At 42.2% G+C, this 19,142-nt stretch overlaps 1 protein-coding gene across 2 annotated transcripts; it reads left to right on the plus strand.

Annotated features, from left to right (window-relative positions):
* Positions 1-978: 978 nt before the first annotated feature.
* krr1 (KRR1 small subunit processome component homolog) lies at positions 979-19,142 on the plus strand. 2 transcript variants are annotated; one of them, XM_078219602.1, is made up of 10 exons: positions 979-1,129; positions 2,535-2,710; positions 3,269-3,403; positions 3,727-3,852; positions 5,150-5,233; positions 9,892-9,948; positions 10,825-10,995; positions 12,999-13,076; positions 13,644-13,737; positions 17,673-19,142. In XM_078219602.1, the coding sequence occupies exons 1-10, from the start codon at positions 1,087-1,089 to the stop codon at positions 17,798-17,800; spliced, it is 1,092 nt and encodes a 363-aa protein (XP_078075728.1). In that variant the 5' UTR covers positions 979-1,086; the 3' UTR covers positions 17,801-19,142. The 2 variants fall into 2 exon arrangements, with proteins under 2 accessions (XP_078075728.1, XP_078075729.1); XM_078219603.1 differs by lacking the exon at positions 10,825-10,995.

A 19,142-nucleotide genomic window follows, 5' to 3' on the forward strand; every position in this document is an offset into this window, starting at 1 on the left:
AGGCCGCCTTGGAGAACACTTACCTGAAGATCCAAGGCTGAATGCCCGTGACTGCTGAAGTGTGTTTAATGTTCCCTCCAACCACATTATCTGTACCTTTTAAGACCTGGCTGGCTGTAGAGATTTGCATTCTAATTAGTATTCTGTCACTTGATTTCTGTGTCTGTGCACTGTTGGAGAACAGAGACCACTCCATCTGACGAAGGAGCAGCAAGCTCCGAAAGCTTATGGTATTTGCTACCAAATAAACCTGTTGGACTTTAACCTGGTGTTGTGAGACTTCTTACTGTGCTTACCCCAGTCCAACGCCGGCATCTCCACATCAGAAACTGATAGCCAAGTTCCGCACACACGAGGACGGCCTCAACTGGGATATTGGGTTCATGTCACACTATTTGTAACCCCCACAGTTGCCTGGACCTGCAGAGTTTCACTGACTGTCTTGTCTGGAGACAATACACATCTTTTTAGCCTGTCTTGATGCTCTCTCCACTCCCATTGTTTTGTTTCTTAAAGACTGGATTAGTTGTAAGTATTCGCATTCCAACCATTATTCATGTAAATTGAGTCTGTGTCTTTATAAGCTCTGTTTGTGAACAGAATTCCCACTCACCTGAAGAAGGGGCTTGCAGCTCCGAAAGCTTGTGTGGCTTTTGCTACCAAATAAACCTGTTGGACTTTAACCTGGTGTAGTTAAACTTCTTACTGTAATAAATACTGGCCCAGCCAGCCTCTGCTCCTCAGTCTTACCCCCATCAATAAACGTTCTTCTGAAATTATCCTTATAGCAGAATTCATGTCAGCAACTTAACCGAGCAGCATCAGTATGAGGGCTATTGGCTGATCTTCAGGCGAGAACCGAGGGGAGGGAATTGAGCGTTGCACCGGCGGAAATGGGTTGGGGAAGGGGTTGCGCGTTACACTGGCGGAAGTAGAGGAGGGAGAGAGTTGGGAGTTGCGCATTGCACCGGCGGAAGTGGGTTGGAGAGGGTGTTGCGCGTTGCACCAGCGGAAGTGGATTGGGGAGGGAGTTGCGCGTTGCACCGGCGGAAGTAGACCGGGGAGGGAGTTGAGCGCCGCACCAGCATGGGAGAAGATTCAGGGAGAAAGAAACGGAGTAAAAGTGAAGGTAAAAGATGGGAAATGGGCCCCTGGGAACGGGGGAAATTCCCGGATCTTTTCAGATGGAGATAGTTCCTGCCCCATGGTCTCCTCATAAACACCTGGAAATGAAGAATATTTTGATTTTATTATTGTCACATGTATTAACATACAGCGAAAAGTATTGTTTCTTGTGCACTATACAGACAAAACATACCGTTCATAGAGAAGGAAAGGAGAGGGGGCAGAATGTAGCGTTACAGTCATAGCTAGGGTGCAGAGAAAGATCAACTTAATGCAAGGTAGGTCCATTCAAAAGTCTGACAGCAGCAGGGAAGGAGCTGTTCTTGAGTCGGTCGGTACGTGACCTCAGACTTTTGTATCTTTTTCCTGATGGAAGAAGGTGGAAGCGAGAATGTCCGGGGTGTGTGGGGTCCTTAATTGTGCTGGCTGCTTTGCCGAGGCAGTGGGAAGTGTAGACAGAGTTAATGGATGGGAGGCTGGTTTGCGTGATGGATTGGGCTACATTCACGACCTTTTGTAGTTCCTTGCGGTCTTGGGCAGAGCAGGAGCCATACCAAGCTGTGATACAACCAGAAAGAATGCTTTCTATGGTGCATGTGTAAAAGTTGGTGAGAGTTGTAGCTGACATGCCGAATTTTCTTAGTCTTCTGAGAAAGTTGGTGGGCTTTCTTAACTATAGTGTCAGCATGCGGAGGACCAGGACAGGTTGTTGGTGATCTGGACACCTAAAATTTGAAGCTCTCGACCACTTCTACTTTGTCCCCATTGATGTAGACAGGGGCATGTTCTCCTTTACACTTCCTACATTCGATGACAACCTCCTTCGTTTTGTTGACACTGAGGGAGAGATTATTGTTGCCGCACCAGTTCACCAGATTCTCTATCTCATTCCTGTACTCTGCCTCGTCATTGTTTGAGACCCGACCCACTACGGTGGTGTCGTCAGCAAACAAGTGGGCATTAGCCTATGCTGCATTGTGTTTATTTGGAGAGTTTTGTGTATTGGATGTGGATTTTGGTGTGATCACTTTAGAGATATTTCCTTCAGAATTATTCATTATTGTGGTTGTTGTGTTTCTTGTTTGTAATTGTTAAAAGTTCTTGCTAATTGTCTTACTGTACATGTCAACAATATTCTTAATTAAACTTTGTTTTTGATAAAAGCTCCCCGTGGGTCAGTTGAATCGCACCTGGAGTGAAACCTCTCATGCTCGGCCTAGCTAAACTCAACGTAAACCGTTACAGGTCAGGCGAGTTTCACAGAACACCTTGAAGTATCCGACCTGGCTTGTAACAATTTTTATTTGCCCAAAATGTTGTGCAGGATGCCAGTGCAAATGTCGAATGTGTGCGAAAAGCGTATGTTTGTAATTTGCGGTTGCTAATCTGTGGATTTGTGTTTTCTGTAGTAAATGAAGCTGAGCTGCTGACAGTACCAGAAGGATGGAAGGAAGAACCTTTCACCAAATCGGACAACATTTATGGCCTGTTGGAGGAGAGCAGTTTTGCTACCCTCTTCCCCAAATACAGAGAGCCTTATCTGAAAGAATGTTGGCCTTTGGTTCAGGAAGCTCTGAAAGAACATGTAAGCACCTTAATCCTCCACTTGTATAACTGATGTTATATGGTTTGGATCTCCCCTTCACATCATGTAACATTTTGAATTGACAGGTTATATACTTGTGTTTGAGATTTTTTAATATCCACTGTTCATTTTCTTCAGATGCTGGAACTCTGAAGTAAAACCAGTAAATACTCAGGTCAGGCAGTGTCTGTGGAGACAGGAACAGAGTTAACCTTAACGCAATTTGATTTGATTTATTATTGTCACATGTATTAGTATACAGTGAAAAGTATTGTTTCTTGCGCACTATACAAAACATACCGTTCATAGAGAAGGAAAGGAGAGAGTGCAGAATGTAGTGTTACAGTCATAGCTAGGGTGTAGAGAAAGATCAACTTAATGCGAGGTAGGTCCATTCAAAAGTCTGATGGTAGTTTTTCTCTCCAGGACTGCTGGCTGACCTGAATATTCCCAGCATATATTTTTCTATATGATAGTGCTTAATCTGAAATAAATTATACATTTCAATGAGCAAATTTGCTGGAATGCTCAGTGATTGGAATCTCTCGTCTTGTTTAGTACATCACAGCTACATTAGATTTGATTGAAGGCAGCATGACTGTTTCCACCACAAAGAAGACGTTTGATCCATATACCATCATTAAAGCCAGAGACCTCATCAAACTACTGGCAAGAAGTGTTCCTTTTGAGCAAGTGAGTAACAACATTACCGGAGAGCACCGTTAACTAAATCATTGCTGACATAACGGGTTTTTCCTGCTGTAAGGGCCGGACACGTGTGATAAGGGTAATGTTTCCAATGAGTGCTCCCAGTGAGGGGAACACACCAGACATTTCCTGTGACATTTTGACATTCGATTGGGGGATCTGTGGAGAGACTGCCTGAATTCCCAGCGCGATCTCACAGCTCGAGTGCAAATCAACCTCGTGTCCTCCACTTATAGTTAACAGAGAGGAACCTGCTGACCTGGATATTTGGTATTTTAAATTGGAATTCTTCTTGCTTCCCACTCCAGGCTGTCCGTATTTTCCAGGGTGATGTGGCGTGTGACATAATTAAGATCGGCTCTTTAGTTAGGAACCGTGAGCGATTTGTGAAAAGAAGATTGAGAATTATTGGGCCAAAAGGATCGACGCTTAAGGTAACCGTAATGGCAGTTCTTGAATCTTTAGAGAACGTATCTACCTGCATTCCTTTCTCTCTTTCAGTACCTCCTACACAGTTAGGATGCAAGAACTGTCTCCTAAACTGATTACATTATCAGCAAACTGTGCACGTTCTGTGATTACACTCGGTTTGTTTAAAAATATAGGTGTATTCTGTTTGTAACGGGGATTTATCAGCACGATAGTTTAGTATTTGGTGCCATTTGGCACAGCTGGGCTGGCACTGCCACATGGCCAATGCCCAGCCATATTCTCCAATCACCTGGGTCTTTGAACTCCCCTGGCATGGCCATCACGCCTGCTGTCTATTTGTGGAGACCAGTACTGTTTCTCGCTGGGTTCTCACTGCGTCCAAGAGTCGGGAAGTCCAGGGAAGGGAGCGGGGGGAATCCAGCCTCAGAGGGACTCTGCATATTTAAATATTCATTTAAATATGCTGACCTGGTTCCCGCCTTTACTGGATGGGAACCAGATTATGTCTGGGAGCGGTGGGTAGGAAAATACCAACAAGGTTTGGCGCTGGCGTTGAGCGAGCTAAACTGCTCACCTGTGATTGTCTGGCCTGGCGCCGCTCTACCGCGTTCTGCACCAGGCACAACCCAGCCTGAAAATCGCGGCCATTGTTTTATAGTCATAGAGGTTTACAGCATGGAAACAGGCCCTTCGACCCAACTTGTCCATACCGCCCTTTTTTTAATCAGTAAGCTAGTCCCAATTGCCCGCATTTGGCCCATATCCCTCTATACCCATCTTACCCATGTAACTGTCTAAATGCTTTTTAAAAGACAAAATTGTAACCGCCTCTGCTACTACCTCTGGCAGCTTGTTCCAGACACTCACCACCCTCTGTGTGAAAAAAATGCCCCTCTGGACACTTTTGTATCTCTCCCCTCTCACCTTAAACCTTTGCCCTCTAGTTTTAGATTCCCCTACCTTTGGGAAAAGATATTGACTTTTTAGCTGACCTGTGCCCCTCATTATTTTATAGACCTCTATAAGATCATCCCTAAGCCTCCTACGTTCCAGGGAAACAAGTCCCAGTCTATCCAGCCTCTCCTTATAACTCAAGCCATCAAGTCCCAGCAGCATCCTAGTAAATCTTTTCGGCAGTCTTTCTAGTTTAATAATATCCTTATGATGTAATGTTCCCAGCCTTGCGAAGTATCATCTGAGTAACTGTGAGCAGTGTCACGAGAGAGAGGTGGATGTGTGTGTGCATCTGTTGTCAAATGTCTGTTAATAGATTATTTCTGTTGTATCTCCCACCCACAGGCTTTGGAGCTGTTGACCAACTGCTATATAATGGTGCAAGGAAATACTGTATCTGCATTAGGGCCATACTCTGGACTGAAAGAGGTGAATAAATCAGATATGTATTACAGCTGCTGATGGTAGGAATTGCAAACTCGAAGTGCTCAGAAATCGGATCACAAACCAGATACTTTCCCTTACAATGCCAAATGCTGTTTATAATTTTCATGCCTCTAACTCTTGCACCAATCTGCTTTTACTAACTGTATTTGGAGCTTTTAGTCTTTTCAAGTGCAACTCTATCTGGTGTGTTTGTGAATGAGTAAGGTAGTTTAGAAATGACAATTTGTAAATTCAGAAATGAGCTAAAGCCTGATTAGACCATAAGACATAGGAGCAGAATTAGACCACTCGGCCCATCGAGTCTGCTCCGCCGTTCAAACATGGCTGATATTTTTCTCATCCCCATTCTCCTGCCTTTACCCCATAACATCTGATCCCCTTATTAATCAAGAACCTATCTATCTCTGTCTTAAAGACACTCAATGACCTGGCCTCCACAGCCTTCTGCGGCAAAGAGTTCCACAGATTCACCACTCTCTGGCTGAAGAAATTCCTCCTCATCTCTGTTTTAAAGGATTGTCCCTTTAGCCTGAGGTTGTGCCTCTGGTTCTAGTTTTTCCTACTGTGGAAACACCCTCTCCACGTCCACTCTATCCAGGCCTCGCAATTTCCTGTAAGTTTCAATAAGATCCCCCCCTTCAACCTTCTAAACTCCAACGAGTACAGACCCAGAGTCCTCAACCATTCCTCATACGACAAGCTCTTCATTCCAGGGATCATTCCTGTGAACCTCCTCTGGAGCCTTTCCAAGGCCAGCACATCCTTCCTTAGATATGGGGCCCAAAACTGCTCACAATACTTCAAATGGGATTAGAACATAGTCTACTGAAGTCTGTAGTTAACAACATTTCCTAAAACTGTGCTCGCCCTTTTCCCAGCCATAGATTCCTTCTGCTGCTCACCACAGGCGGAGATTGGAGGTAGAATTGTGGGAGAACAAAGGTGGAAAAGCCAGTGCCTTGCTGTATTCCATGACTCAGCCTGATTGCTGTGGCTTTGCCATTGGTTTTAATGTGTAGTCTTTGGAACAATGTGTTAGATCTGCTGTGCCTGATTAAATAACTTCTGAGACAGGTTTACAATTGTAATCACAGATCATGTGAAACCTGCTTTCCTTCACTTGCTTGCTGTTCTAACACGTGTCCTCTCACTTGTATAATGCACGCTTTTCAATTGCTTTTATCTTTAAAGTTTATTTATTAGTGTGACAAGTAGGCTTGCATTAACACTGCGATGAAGTTACTGTGAAAATCCCCACGGGAATCGGGGCGGGGGAGGAGTGGAGCATGGGCGGGATTTTACGGTTTTGGGATGAGCAAGGCTATAAAATCTCACTCCATGTGTCAATGGCTGAACACTTGAGGACGGCCTAAACCGGGATGTTGGATTTATGTCACATTATCAGTAACCCCCACAGCTTGCCTCCTGGACTTGCGGGCTATCCTGTCTGGAGACAATACACATCTCTTTAACCTGTGCTTAATGCTCCCTCCACTCACCTTGTCTGTACCTTTTAAGATCTGGTTGGCTTGTAGGGATTCGCATTCTAATCAGTATTCTGTAACTTGATTTTGTGTCTCTGTGCCCTGTTTGAGAGCACATTTCCACTCCATCTGATGAAGGAGCAGCGCTCCGAAAGCTAATGGTAATGGTTGGACTTTAACCTGGTGTTGTTAAAACTCTTACTGTGTTTACCCCAGTCCAACGCCGGCATCTCCACATCATGAACGCTTAGGAAAGAGTGATCTTGTATTGCAAGGTTTAGGATGATGATAGAAAATGATAATAGGCAATTCAGAGTAAAAATAATTAACTGGGGGGATGGCCAATTTCAGTAGGGATAAGAACGGAGCTGGGCCAGTTAGATTGCATTGAGAGGTTGGCAGGAAAAATGGTCCAGACACAGTTAAGGTGTATTATCTTTAAAGGGAACAAATTTTAGGGCAAACAAATGCAGAGCTCCCTGGATAGGAATTAAGATAAGGGAGAAAAAGTGTGCTTCTGACAGGAGTCAGGTAGAAAATACAGGTGAGAATTAAGGGGAATACAGAAGGTCCAGAGCGGAGATGGAAAAGCACATTAGAGAAACAAAGATAAATTATTAAAAGGCTGGCAGCCAATATAAAGGGGAATCCCAAAGTGTCTACAGGAAAGTTAATAGTAAAAGGAGGAGTATTGTTGATTCGGGACCTAAAGGGAATTTACACATGGAAGCTGGGGGCATGGTAGAAATATTAAACAGATACTTTCATCCGTCTTTACCAAGGAAGTAGATGCTACCCAGGACATGGCAACAGATGAGAAACCCCTGTCCCTAGAAGGGTTCAAAATTGATAGGGAGATAATGTTTGTAGAATCAGTACTGAAAGTTGACGAGGTACTAGGACTACATGAGATGCATCCAAGGATATTGAAGGAAATGAGAATGGGAAGTGCAGGGGCTGTGGCTATAATCTTCCAGTCTTCTCGAGACTCAGGGAAGGTACCAGAGGACTGGAGAATTGCAAATGTCCTTGTTCAAAAAAGATTGTAAGGATAGCCCCAGCAATTGCAGACCAGGAAGTTTTAACATCAGTGGTGAGCAAGTAAGTTCCAGAAACAGTTATTCGGGATAGAATTAGTATACACATGGAAAAATGTGGGTTGATTAGGAAGAACCGACATGGATTTCTAAAGGGAAAATTGTGTTTAACTAACTTGCTGGAGTTTTTTGAAGAGGGAATGGAAAGGGTCGATGAGGGTAATGCTGTTGATGTGATGTACGTGGATTTTCAGAAGGCATTTGATACGATGCCACACAACAGACTTGTGAGAAAAGCTGTAGCTCATGTAATAAAAGGGACAGTAGCAAAGTGGATACAAAATTGGCTGAATAATAAGATGTGGAGATGCCGGCGTTGGACTGGGGTAAACACAGTAAGAAGTTTAACAACACCAGGTTAAAGTCCAACAGGTTTATTTGGTAGCAAAAGCCACACAAGCTTTCGGAACCCCAAGCCCCTTCTTGAAGAAGGGGCTTGGGGCTCCGAAAGCTTTGTGTGGCTTTTGCTACCAAATAAACCTGTTGGACTTTAACCTGGTGTTGTTAAACTTCTTACTGAATAATAAGAAGCAGAGAATAATGGTCAATGGGCTGGAGGAATGTTTGATGTTCGTCAGGGGTCGGTATTGTGACCCTTGTTTGTCATGATATATATTAATGAACTAAATCTTGGTGTGCAGGGGACAATTTCAAAGTTTGTGGATGACACAAAACTTGGAAGTGTTATAAATTGTGAAGAGGACACTGTCGAACTTCAAAAGGACATGGACAAGTTGATGGAGTGGGCAGATAGGTGGCAGATGAGGTTCAATGCAGAGAAATGTGAGGTGATGCAAAATACATTTACGAGAATGATTTTAGGGATGAGAAACTTCATTTATGAGGATAGATTGAAGAGGTTGAGACTGTTCTCCTTGGAGAGAAGAAGGTGATTCATTTGATCTTGGGATTCATATGATCTTGGGGTTCATATCCACAGATCTCTGAAGGTTGCCACTCAAGTGGATAGAGCCGTGAAGAAGGCCTATAGTGTGTTGGCGTTCATTAACAGGGGGTTTGAGTTTAAGAGCCGTGGGGTTATGTTGCAGCTGTATAGGACCTTGGTGAGACCACGTTTTGAATATTGCATGCAGTTCTGGTCACCTCACTATAAGAAGGATGTGGAGACACTGGAAAGAGTGCAAAGGAGATTTACCAGGATGCTGCCTGGTTTGGACGGTAGGTCTTATGAGGAAAGGTTGAGGGAACTTGGGCTTTTCTCTTTGGAGCGGAGAAGGTTGAGAGGAGACTTGATAGAGGTTTATAAGATGATGAGGGGGATAGATAGAGTGAACGTTCAAAGACTATTTCCTCGGGTGAATGGAGCGGTAACTAGGGGGCATAACTAGAGGGTTCATGGTGGGAGATATAGGAAGGATGTCCGAGGTAGGTTTTTTACTCAGAGAGTGGTTGGGGTGTGGAATGGACTGCCTGCAGGGATAGTGGAGTCAGAAACTTTAGGAACATTTAAGAAGCTATTGGATAGGCACATGGAGCACTTCGGGATGATAGGGAGGAAATAGCTTGATCTGGATTTCAGACAAAGCTCGGCACAACATCGTGGGCCGAAGGGCCTGTTCTGTGCTGTACTGTTCTATGTTAAGGCTAAGAGGATATTTGCTGGAGATTTTCAAAATCATGAGGAGGACAGATGGAGAGAAACTGTTCCTGCTTGTAAAAGAATCAAGAACAAGAAGGCACAGATTATAGTGATTTACCAAAGAAGCAAATGTGACGTGAGAAAAACTTTTTCAGTCAGCGAGTGGTTCGGGTCTGGAATGCACTGCCTGCAGTGTGGTGGAGGAAGGTTCAATTGCCACATTCAAGAGAGCATTAGATTATTTTGAATAAGAGCAATGTGCAGAGGAATGGCACTTAGTCATGATGCTCGGTTGTAAAACTTCTGCAATGCGATGGGCCAAAAGGTTTCCTTTTGCACCGTAATTCCGTGATAAACCTGGCCTTGTCAGTGTCACCCTTGTGAAAAAAAAAGTAATTCAGTCTTTTATCACTTGATTTATACATGCATTAATCTTGAATTGGTTTTTAACTTTTCTAGGTCAGAAAAGTAGTCATCGATACCTTGAAGAACATTCATCCAATCTACAATATTAAGGTATTGTTCAAAAGAAAAATGCAAAATTTCAAGTTATGTTGTTATTAGTGCCCTTTCCATAGCACTGTCATTGTTTGGATTTTTATCTAAAACTACACACACTCCAGCTTTACCCCAACAAAAAATGATTTGATATTGAACTTTTTTATAAAATGGAGCGATGTCCCTTGTGTATAAAGTCCAGAATCTTGTTTTCCATTTAAATTAACATTTTCATTTTCTGGGGCTCTTGTGCCCCATTGAAGTTTTATATCCATTTTTTTTCCTTTCCCAAAAAGATATTAATTCACTTTATTCACGTTGGGCTCCATTTGGTTCATACCTGGTATTATTGCTGCGCTGTATTCTCCCTCAGTTTGGCAAGCTCCTTCATTTATTACTCCCAACTCGTTTTATGTCTCATTCCTTCTGCCAAACAAAACAATAGTTTCCAAAGCACGACTGTTCCGGGTGGATTCTAGTCGATGTTAAAGTGTGAAGTTTGTTGACAGGCTAGGTTTAATGGAACCTAAACTGAGATTGCAGAAGGCTTGTTTTAACTAGGATAAAAACAGAAAATACTCAGGAAATCGTGAAGCAATTTGTGGAGAGAGAAATGGTTCAAGTTGATGGCCTTTCATCAATTCTGAAGGAAGGTCTTTTACCTGCAATGTTAATTCTGTTTCTCAAAGATACTGTCTTGACCTGCTGAGCATTTTTAGCATTTTCTGTTTTTATTTCAGATTCCAGCTTTTACAATATTTTGCTTTATTTTACATAGAATTTGCACAGCTTTTTCTATAGATTTGTTTATTATTAAGTGTTTCTGAGACGTTGCACTTGCATGTTTAACCTGCATGATATTCAGGTGGGAAAAATCTCTGTTCTTTTTAAAAGACGTTGATGATTAAACGAGAATTAGCAAAAGATGCAGAGCTTAGAATGCAGAACTGGGAGCGGTTTCTGCCCAAGTTCAAGCACAAGAACCTAAATAAACGCAGAGAACCAAAGAAGAAGAGGATAAAGAAAGAGTACACACCTTTCCCACCACCACAACCAGAAAGCAAGGTATGTGCTGCTTGCTTCTAGTTTCTATTTTTGTAAATCTTAAAACCCAGAGCACAATGGGCTGAATTCCTTCCTGGCAGTGTTGTGTACTGCTGTCGTCCACTGCAAGGTACTTTTCAGGTACACTGCTAAACGGGAATCGTTGTCTTTCTGATACCCAAATCTTTCCGAGATTCGTTCCCGATGACTTTCTCCTGTCATGAGCAGATACACCAAGATGTATCTCTGAAGAGTAAATGGAGATGCGGTGCTCGAATCGCAGAAGCTGCAATTGCTTTCTGAATAAGCCTACTGGAAATTAAAAGCCAAGATGTTGGGTTCAGAAGAGAATTGGCTGTTCAGAAGCCTGCCCATCTGCATTAACTAGTAGCTTGAATGAGGTTCTGTGTGGCTGTAGCCACCTGTACAAAGCACCCATTATAAGGAGCTCAACATATGGTCTGATAAGAGTTTAAAATTCTTAAGATTGAAACCATCTATCCTGTGATCGAGGGGGGTAGAAAAGTGGGGCAAATTTATGAGAAGTAAAACAGGACAAGGTGGCACAGTGGTTAGCACTGCTGCCTCACAGCAACAGGGACCTGGTTCAATTCCCGGCTTGGGTCGCTGTATGGAGTTCATACGTTTTCCCCGTGTTTGCGTGGGTTTCCTCTGGGTGCTCCAGTTTCTCCCACGCTCCAGAGATGTGCGGGTTAGGTGGGTTGGACATGCTAAATTGCCTCTTAGTGTCAGGGGGAATAGCTAAGGTAAATGTATGGGGATAGGGCCTGGATGGGATTGTGGTCAGTGCAGACTCAATGGACCGAATGGCCTCCTTCTGCACTGTAGGATTCTATGAAGGTTTTTTTTTTAAAATACTGATTCAGTCACTTTTGCACTAAGGATAAATTACTGAACTGTAAAATTCGATCCCGCAAAGTGCTGGTACGGGTCTTGAAATCCCACGCAATGAAAATAAAATTTGACTTATTCGACCATTAGAAGAGTGACCCTGATCATTAAGACATTTAAAACCAAATCTGTGAGAGTATTAAATGCATTACCAGAGTTAGTGATCAGAACAGGACCATGTTAACATTTAGGGAGAGGTTATTGAAGGAATGGGATTCCAGAATTCTTAACAGTGCTTTGGTAAATACTGATATTTTTCTAATTTCTCCCAGTGTCTTGGGAGGGTATTCGAGATTCCTTTTTCAGTGAAATTCAGAAGTTGGTGGATTTATTAGTTAAGAAAGATTATCTGAATTTATGTAGTCACACAGTTAGGTTCAGGATCTGCTGCCTTGAGACATTTGTAAAAGTGTTTTACATAGAATATTCTTTACTAACAAAATAATTACCTAGCACATGTAAATATATTAAACCTGGTTTGAAATATTCCCACACATCAATGCCTGTGACAGTATTTTTAAAGTGAGATTTTTGCTGTGTTTGTATAGAATTTAAATACCCTTTTTAAATGTACCTCGACATCTCCACCTGGCTTATGAAGTGATCACCCCTGTGTTCCTCTGATGGTCTCCACACCACCACTAATCCCCACCTATCCATGTAAGCATATCCCAATTGTATATACCTTCCCCCACCTCCACATGACCGCCCCCCCTCCCTCACCTGCTGTCTGTTCCTTTGTGATCACTTGTGCCTCTCCCCCATTGACAGCAGAACTTTCAGCTGCCAAGTGATGCGAGTTGGAATTCCTCGACCCCTTTCTGGTCCATTAAAATCCTTCTAGAAAAGCTACCGCAGTGACCACACTTTTGGTAGACTCACCTACTGTCTTCTTTCACTCTGTCGGTTTTTCCGACTATTGCAAAATGTTTTACTATGTTAAAAGCCTTTGTAAAACTGCAAGCTTTGGTGTGGCTTTGTGGACAAGCGCGTTTAAAATTGATGTTTGACAGATCATTTATTTTTAAGACCTAATTAATGTAGCACGGGTTTGCGGAGTATGGCTGTGCTGTTAGGATTATTATTAATTGTTTGCTAAATTCATCATCTAGGTGGATCAGGAACTGGCCACTGGTGAATACTTCCTCAGAGAGAAGGACAGGAAGAAACATAAATTACATGAATCAAAGGTGGGTCTTGAATGTGTAATTGTTACAGATGGATAAAGTAAAAGCTTATACAATCTGTATTCGGATGTCAGCTGTGGCTCAGTTGATATTTGGCTCTTGCCAAAGTCCAGTCCCACTCCAGAGAGTTGAGCCCAAAGTTCAAGGCTGACAATCCCAATGCAGTACTGAGGGAGTGCGATACTGTTAGAGGTGCCATCATTCAGTTGAAATATATACTGAGGACCATCTGTCCCCTTAAGTAAACTTAAAAGATCTCATGACAATTTCAAAAGAAGAGCAAGGGAGTTCTCCCCATTCTCCTGGCTAATATTTATCCCCTCAGTCAACATGACAAAACAGTTTGCTGTATTCAAATTGGCTGCCACAAATCCTGAAACAAGTGCTTACACTTCATAAAGCACTTCATTGTCTGAAAAGCACTTTTGAGACATCTGGTGGTCGTGAAAGGGGCTTTATAAATACAACTCTTTTATTTGTCTTCAATTTAGCAACCAGGATTTTGCAGAACTTTTAGATCAGATGACTTTTTTTACAAATTCACACTGTTTTGTGTACACATCTCCTTAGATAAGAGAAGCAGAGGCAGCAGCCAGGCGAAAGGAAGAAAGAAATAAAGCTTTTATTCCTCCAAAAGAGAAACCGGTGTTTAAAGTGAAAAAAGGTAACTGATTTCCTTGCTTGTTTTCTACAATCGCATAAGTTAATAAATTCCTTCTGCTCTCATTTCATATAACAGAACCCACTTTTAACTCCTTATCGGAGAATCCTGATTCCATTGTACTATGTACATAGACTGAAATGTAACCTTTTCCAATGTAGCTTGCATTTGTGCTGTGAGCAATACCGAGGTGAAGACAGAAACCTGCAAATGAATACAGCTCTTACTTAACCTGTCCAGGCTTGTGTATTGAATCATAGAATCCTACAGTGCAGGAGGAGGCCTTTCGGCCCATCGAGTCTGTACCGACCACAATCCCACCCAGATCCGATCTCCATGACCCCATGCATTTACCCTAGCTAGGCTCCCTGACACTAAGGGGCAATTTAGTATGGCCAATCCACCTGACCCGCACATCTTTGGACTGTCGGAGGACACGGAGGATGTGCAAACTCCACGCAGACAGTCACCTGAGGCCGGAATTGAACCCAGGTCCCTGGCGCTGTGAGACAGCAGTGCTAACCACTGTGCCACCGTGCTGCCCCTACTCTCTGGAGTTGCGTAGAACCATAGGAAAGTTACTGTGCAGGAAGAGGCCATTCAGCCCACCGTGTCTGCGCCAGCCAGAAAAAGAGAAAAAAGAAACTAACCGCTCATTGTAATCACGTTTCTCAGCACCTGGTTTGCAGCCTCGCAGGTTCCAGCTCTTCAGATGCAGATCCAGGTACCTTGTAATTGAGTTGAGAACTTCAGCCCCAACCACCAATTTAGGCAGTGAATCCCAGACACCCACCACCCTCTGGATGAAAGGTTTTACCTCATGTCCCCTCTAATCCTTCTACCAATCACCTTAAATCTATGCCCCTGGTAATTGACCCCATTGTCATAGGGGAAACGGGTTTTTCCTGTCTGGGCTCTTCATAATTTTGTACTCCTCAAAGAGGTCACCCCATAACCTCTAAACTAAAGGCCAAATATGATGGAAATGCTGGAAATCTGAAATAAGAACAGAAAATGCTGAATAAACTCAACAGGTATGGCATCACAGAATCTTTACAATGCAGAAGGAGACCATTCGGCCCATCAAGCCTGAACCAACAACAATCCCACCCAGGTTCTATCCCTATAACCTGGATTGTGGGAGGAAACCCACGGGGAGAACGTGCAAATTCCACACCGACAGTGACCTGAGGCCAGAATTGAACCCAGGTCCCTGGCACTGTGAGGCAACAGTGCTAACCACTGTGCCGCCCGTCATCTGTGGAGAGAGAAACAGAGTTAGTGTTTCAAAGTCCACATGACTCCATGCATGCTGAGTTTATCCAGCAGTTTCTGTTTTTGTTATCTCTGAGCCGCATCTGCTGTAAGGAAGTCAACCCTAACCTATCCAATCCCTCCTTATAGCTGCAATTTTCAAGCCCTGGCAACATTCTTGTATATCTCCTCTGTATTCTCTCCCGAGCAATTATTTCCTTCCCGTGATGCAGTGACCAAACTGCACAAAATTCTAGCTGTGGCCTAACCAGCATTTACAGTTCCATCATTACATCCTTTTATTTGTATATTCAGTTCCTTGCCCAATAAAGGAACGCATTCCATTTGCTTTCATGACCACCTATCCTGCCACCTTCAAGGATCTGTGGACATGAACACTGAAGTCTCTTATTTCCTCAGTTTTGCTTAATATCTTCCTGTTTGAGTATCCCTTTGCTTTGTTTGCCCTCCCCAGATGCATTACCTTGCACTTTTCCATTTGTCATTTCTCTGCCCAATAAGTCAGACCATTAATATCATTCTGGAATCGACAGCTATTCTCTTCAACATCAACTACATTGCCAACTTTTGTGTCATCTGCAAATTTCCCAGTCATGCCCCCCACATTTAAGTCTAAATCATTAATGTATTACCACAAATGAGTGCCAATATGAGCCCTGTGGAATAGCATTGGAAACTGTTTTCCATTCACAAAAACGTCCATCGACCATTACCCTTTGTTTCCTGTCTAATTTTGGATCCAATCTTCCCCAGTCTCCCATGAGATTTTAATACGCTGACCAGTCTGCTATGTGGGACCTTGTTAAATGCCTTACTGAAATCCATGTGGACAATATCCACTGCACTCCCCTCATCGGTTCTCCTTGTTAATTCTTCCAAAAATTCTGTTAAATTAGTAAGACATGATCTTTCTATAACAAAACCTTGCTGATTTTCCATGATTAATCCCGTCTCTCAGAATTGTTTCCAATAATTTGCCCACCACTGAAATCAGAATGACCAGTATAGTTTTCTAGCCTATCCTTCAGACCCTTAAGTAATAGTACAACATTCGCAGACCTCCAAACCTCTAAGACCTCACTCGTATCTAATGACGATTCGAGCATCCTTTATTTCATCCCTGGCTTCCTTTAACAGCTTGTCCCTGGTGATTCATCCACCTTCAAGGATGCAACCTCTAATGCACTCCATTTCTTTGACGAGGTTTTACTCATCCTTCCTAATTTTCTTTCAATCAGCATTCAATTTTTCTAATTCTTCTGTGGGATTTTTTTGTAAGCATAAAAGGACAATATAAATGAATGTTGTCCTTCTTAAAATTTATTTATGGGATTTGGACATTACTGGCTAGACCAGCATTTATTAAACTTAAATATATTTCCAAGTCAAGATGGTAAGTGACTAGGAGGGGAATCTCGAAGGTGGTGGTGTTCCCAGGTATCAGCTGTCCATCTAGATTGTAGCGTTCATGGCTTTGGAACGTGTTGATGAGTTCTTGAAGTGCATTTGTAGATGGTGCACACTGCTGCAACTATTTGTAGGTGGTAGAGGGGAGTGAATGACCTCCAACCACCACAATCATCTTCCTTTGTACTCATGGAGGGTCATCCCCCTTTCCCATTGAGTCCAGTTTTGCTCCAATTTTCTCTGTGTCTGTGTTGATGTGTTTCCTTTAAATTTGCAAAATTTATAAGTCTGTTATACCCAACGGTATATTCTGGTCTTCTACATAATACTTTATTGCTAAGAACATTGAGATGGCATAGCTAAGTCCACATAGTGATGCATCGTGAATAAAACCTAGACGTTTCGTGGTTTGCCTTAGGAAGAAACTTGGCAAAACCCAAGTAATTCAAGAAGGACCACCTGCACCCATGGACAGTGACTGTGCTGCCTTGCCAGCTTGGTCACAACCTGAGAATAAATAAAAAGTGTTGGCATTACCTTTGATAAAGGTGGCTTGTGAGATTGCTGTATTCAGTGGAAGGAAAGGTGTTGATAACATAGAACAGTACAGCACAGAACAGGCCCTTCGGCACACGATGTTGTGCCGAGCTTTATCTGAAACCAAGATCAAGCTATCCCACTCCCTATCATCCTGGTGTGCTCCATGTGCCTATACAATAACCGCTTAAATGTTCCTAAAGTGTCTGACTCCACTATCACTGCAGGCAGTCCATTCCACAACCCAACCACTCTCTGAGTAAAGAACCTACCTCGGACATCCTTCCTATATCTCCCACCATGAACCCTATAGTTATGCCCCCTTGTAATAGCTCCATCCACCCGAGGAAATAGTCTTTGAACGTTCACTCTATCTATCCCCCTCATCATTTTATAAACCTCTATTAAATCTCCCCTCAGTGTAATGTTTCCCCATGTTAGTGATTTCCTACCCACGTGACAATTTGGACCATTTCTCAATATGAGGTTGAATATAATGCCAAGCGGTTTTAGGAACCTAGCTAAGCATTGTTAATACGTTAGAAATTTAATGTATTTTGAAGATTTTTCTGGTGGCCAATGAACAAAATAATTAGGATCTTGGTGTTCACATGCATGATTTTGTTGGTTGTTTTGACCAGTGTTAAAATTTGGTCAGTGAAGCTTACGGTAAGTAGATTTTCACATTCTGTACTAAAAATAATTTTGTTTCCTTTTAGCTGCAGAAGCAAAAATTAATATTCAGGTTCTTAAAGAGAAAGTGAAAACGGCCAAGAAAAAGAAACTGGGAGCCCCAGCGGCAGAGGAAATTGCTCAGAAAATTGCTCAAAAGGAAAAGAAGAAATAATTTACTTGTGCAGTTCTTCCACAATGCTTTTGATGAGCGTAGTTAAGTTGTTGGAATTATCCAATTTATGTTGTCTAGTTGTTCTCATTGAAGTTGCTGCCTTATTTTCCCTTCCTTAAATAATGTTAAATACAAATGGTCAATAAATTCTTCTTTTCTGCCAACGCCGTGGGAGGCAACAGAGCAAAGCAGTTGATAGCTAAGGACAGAACTTGTTCTAGTGCACTCAAAACAGTTCATAATTCCTCAGTCATCTCCTAGCTTAATATGGCTCATATCATTAGAAGCAAGGCCTGGTTCATGAAAATGGACACAAAGCTTTGATTTTTGTTTTTTTACTGGTTGACAATGTAGGTGGGGGAAAGAAAATCCACTGCAAAATATTAGCTTTCAGCTGATAATGGCAATGAGTAAAATCTTCTGCAAGGACACTCCTGTTGGACGATGTCACTTGCCTTTAAATGTTACTGACTGGGTACACTGCTGTCAGAAACTTTCATATAAATTAATTGAAATGCATGGGTTGTGAGATTGTCTAGATCTCAAACTTAGCAAATTTGAGTTCAGTGTATTTTATCTCGTTTGTTTCCACAGAAATAGAATGCAATCTGCTGAGATGAAAACATTTTTTTCCTTAATCCATTGGCGTTAGAGACAGTACGTCTTATGGATTTCAGGACTGTGAAAAGTGTGGTTTTAAAGTTGAACCATTCAGTATACATTAAATACAGAACCATGCAGTGCAATGTTCTGAGATCATTCCATTATGTACTACAGGCCTGTGTCATATAATATCTAAAATTATTTTGTGTCTGTTCATTAAATGTTTGGGTGCAACCAATGTTTTAGAGTATGTAATTTGCGTTGCTTATAATTTCCTCTTCCTTGGTTAAGTCATGGTGAATTTGCTAAGCAAGAAAAGGAAAGCTGAAGATTGCACTATCCTATCGATTCAAGCACTGCAGCCTGTGCAGAGAAGAGCTCAAAAAGTCATTCATAAATGTTAAGGTGTCAGAACAAATATGGGAGAAGCTAGGCGTTTTAGGTTTGAAAGGAAACTTTTTTTAATATATTGATTTTATAGGGCTACATTTTATGCTTAAGCATATAGGGGGGGGAAAACTAAACTGTATGAATTGTACAATGGGACACTGCTTCAAACTAATAAAAGGTAAATTTAATACCATAGGAATTCTCAGGACTCGATAAATGTAGAGGATGTGAAAATCTCAATCATTTAAGAACTGAATGAAAGCTGCAATGAAGTTACTTCAGAATATTTCATTATCTGCTATGATTCCATGTTAATACATGTAACTATTAAACTAATGTTGGAATATTG

This window comes from Mustelus asterias, chromosome 9 (genome assembly GCF_964213995.1).
Source record: "Mustelus asterias chromosome 9, sMusAst1.hap1.1, whole genome shotgun sequence".
NCBI classification, from domain to species: Eukaryota; Metazoa; Chordata; class Chondrichthyes; order Carcharhiniformes; family Triakidae; genus Mustelus; species Mustelus asterias.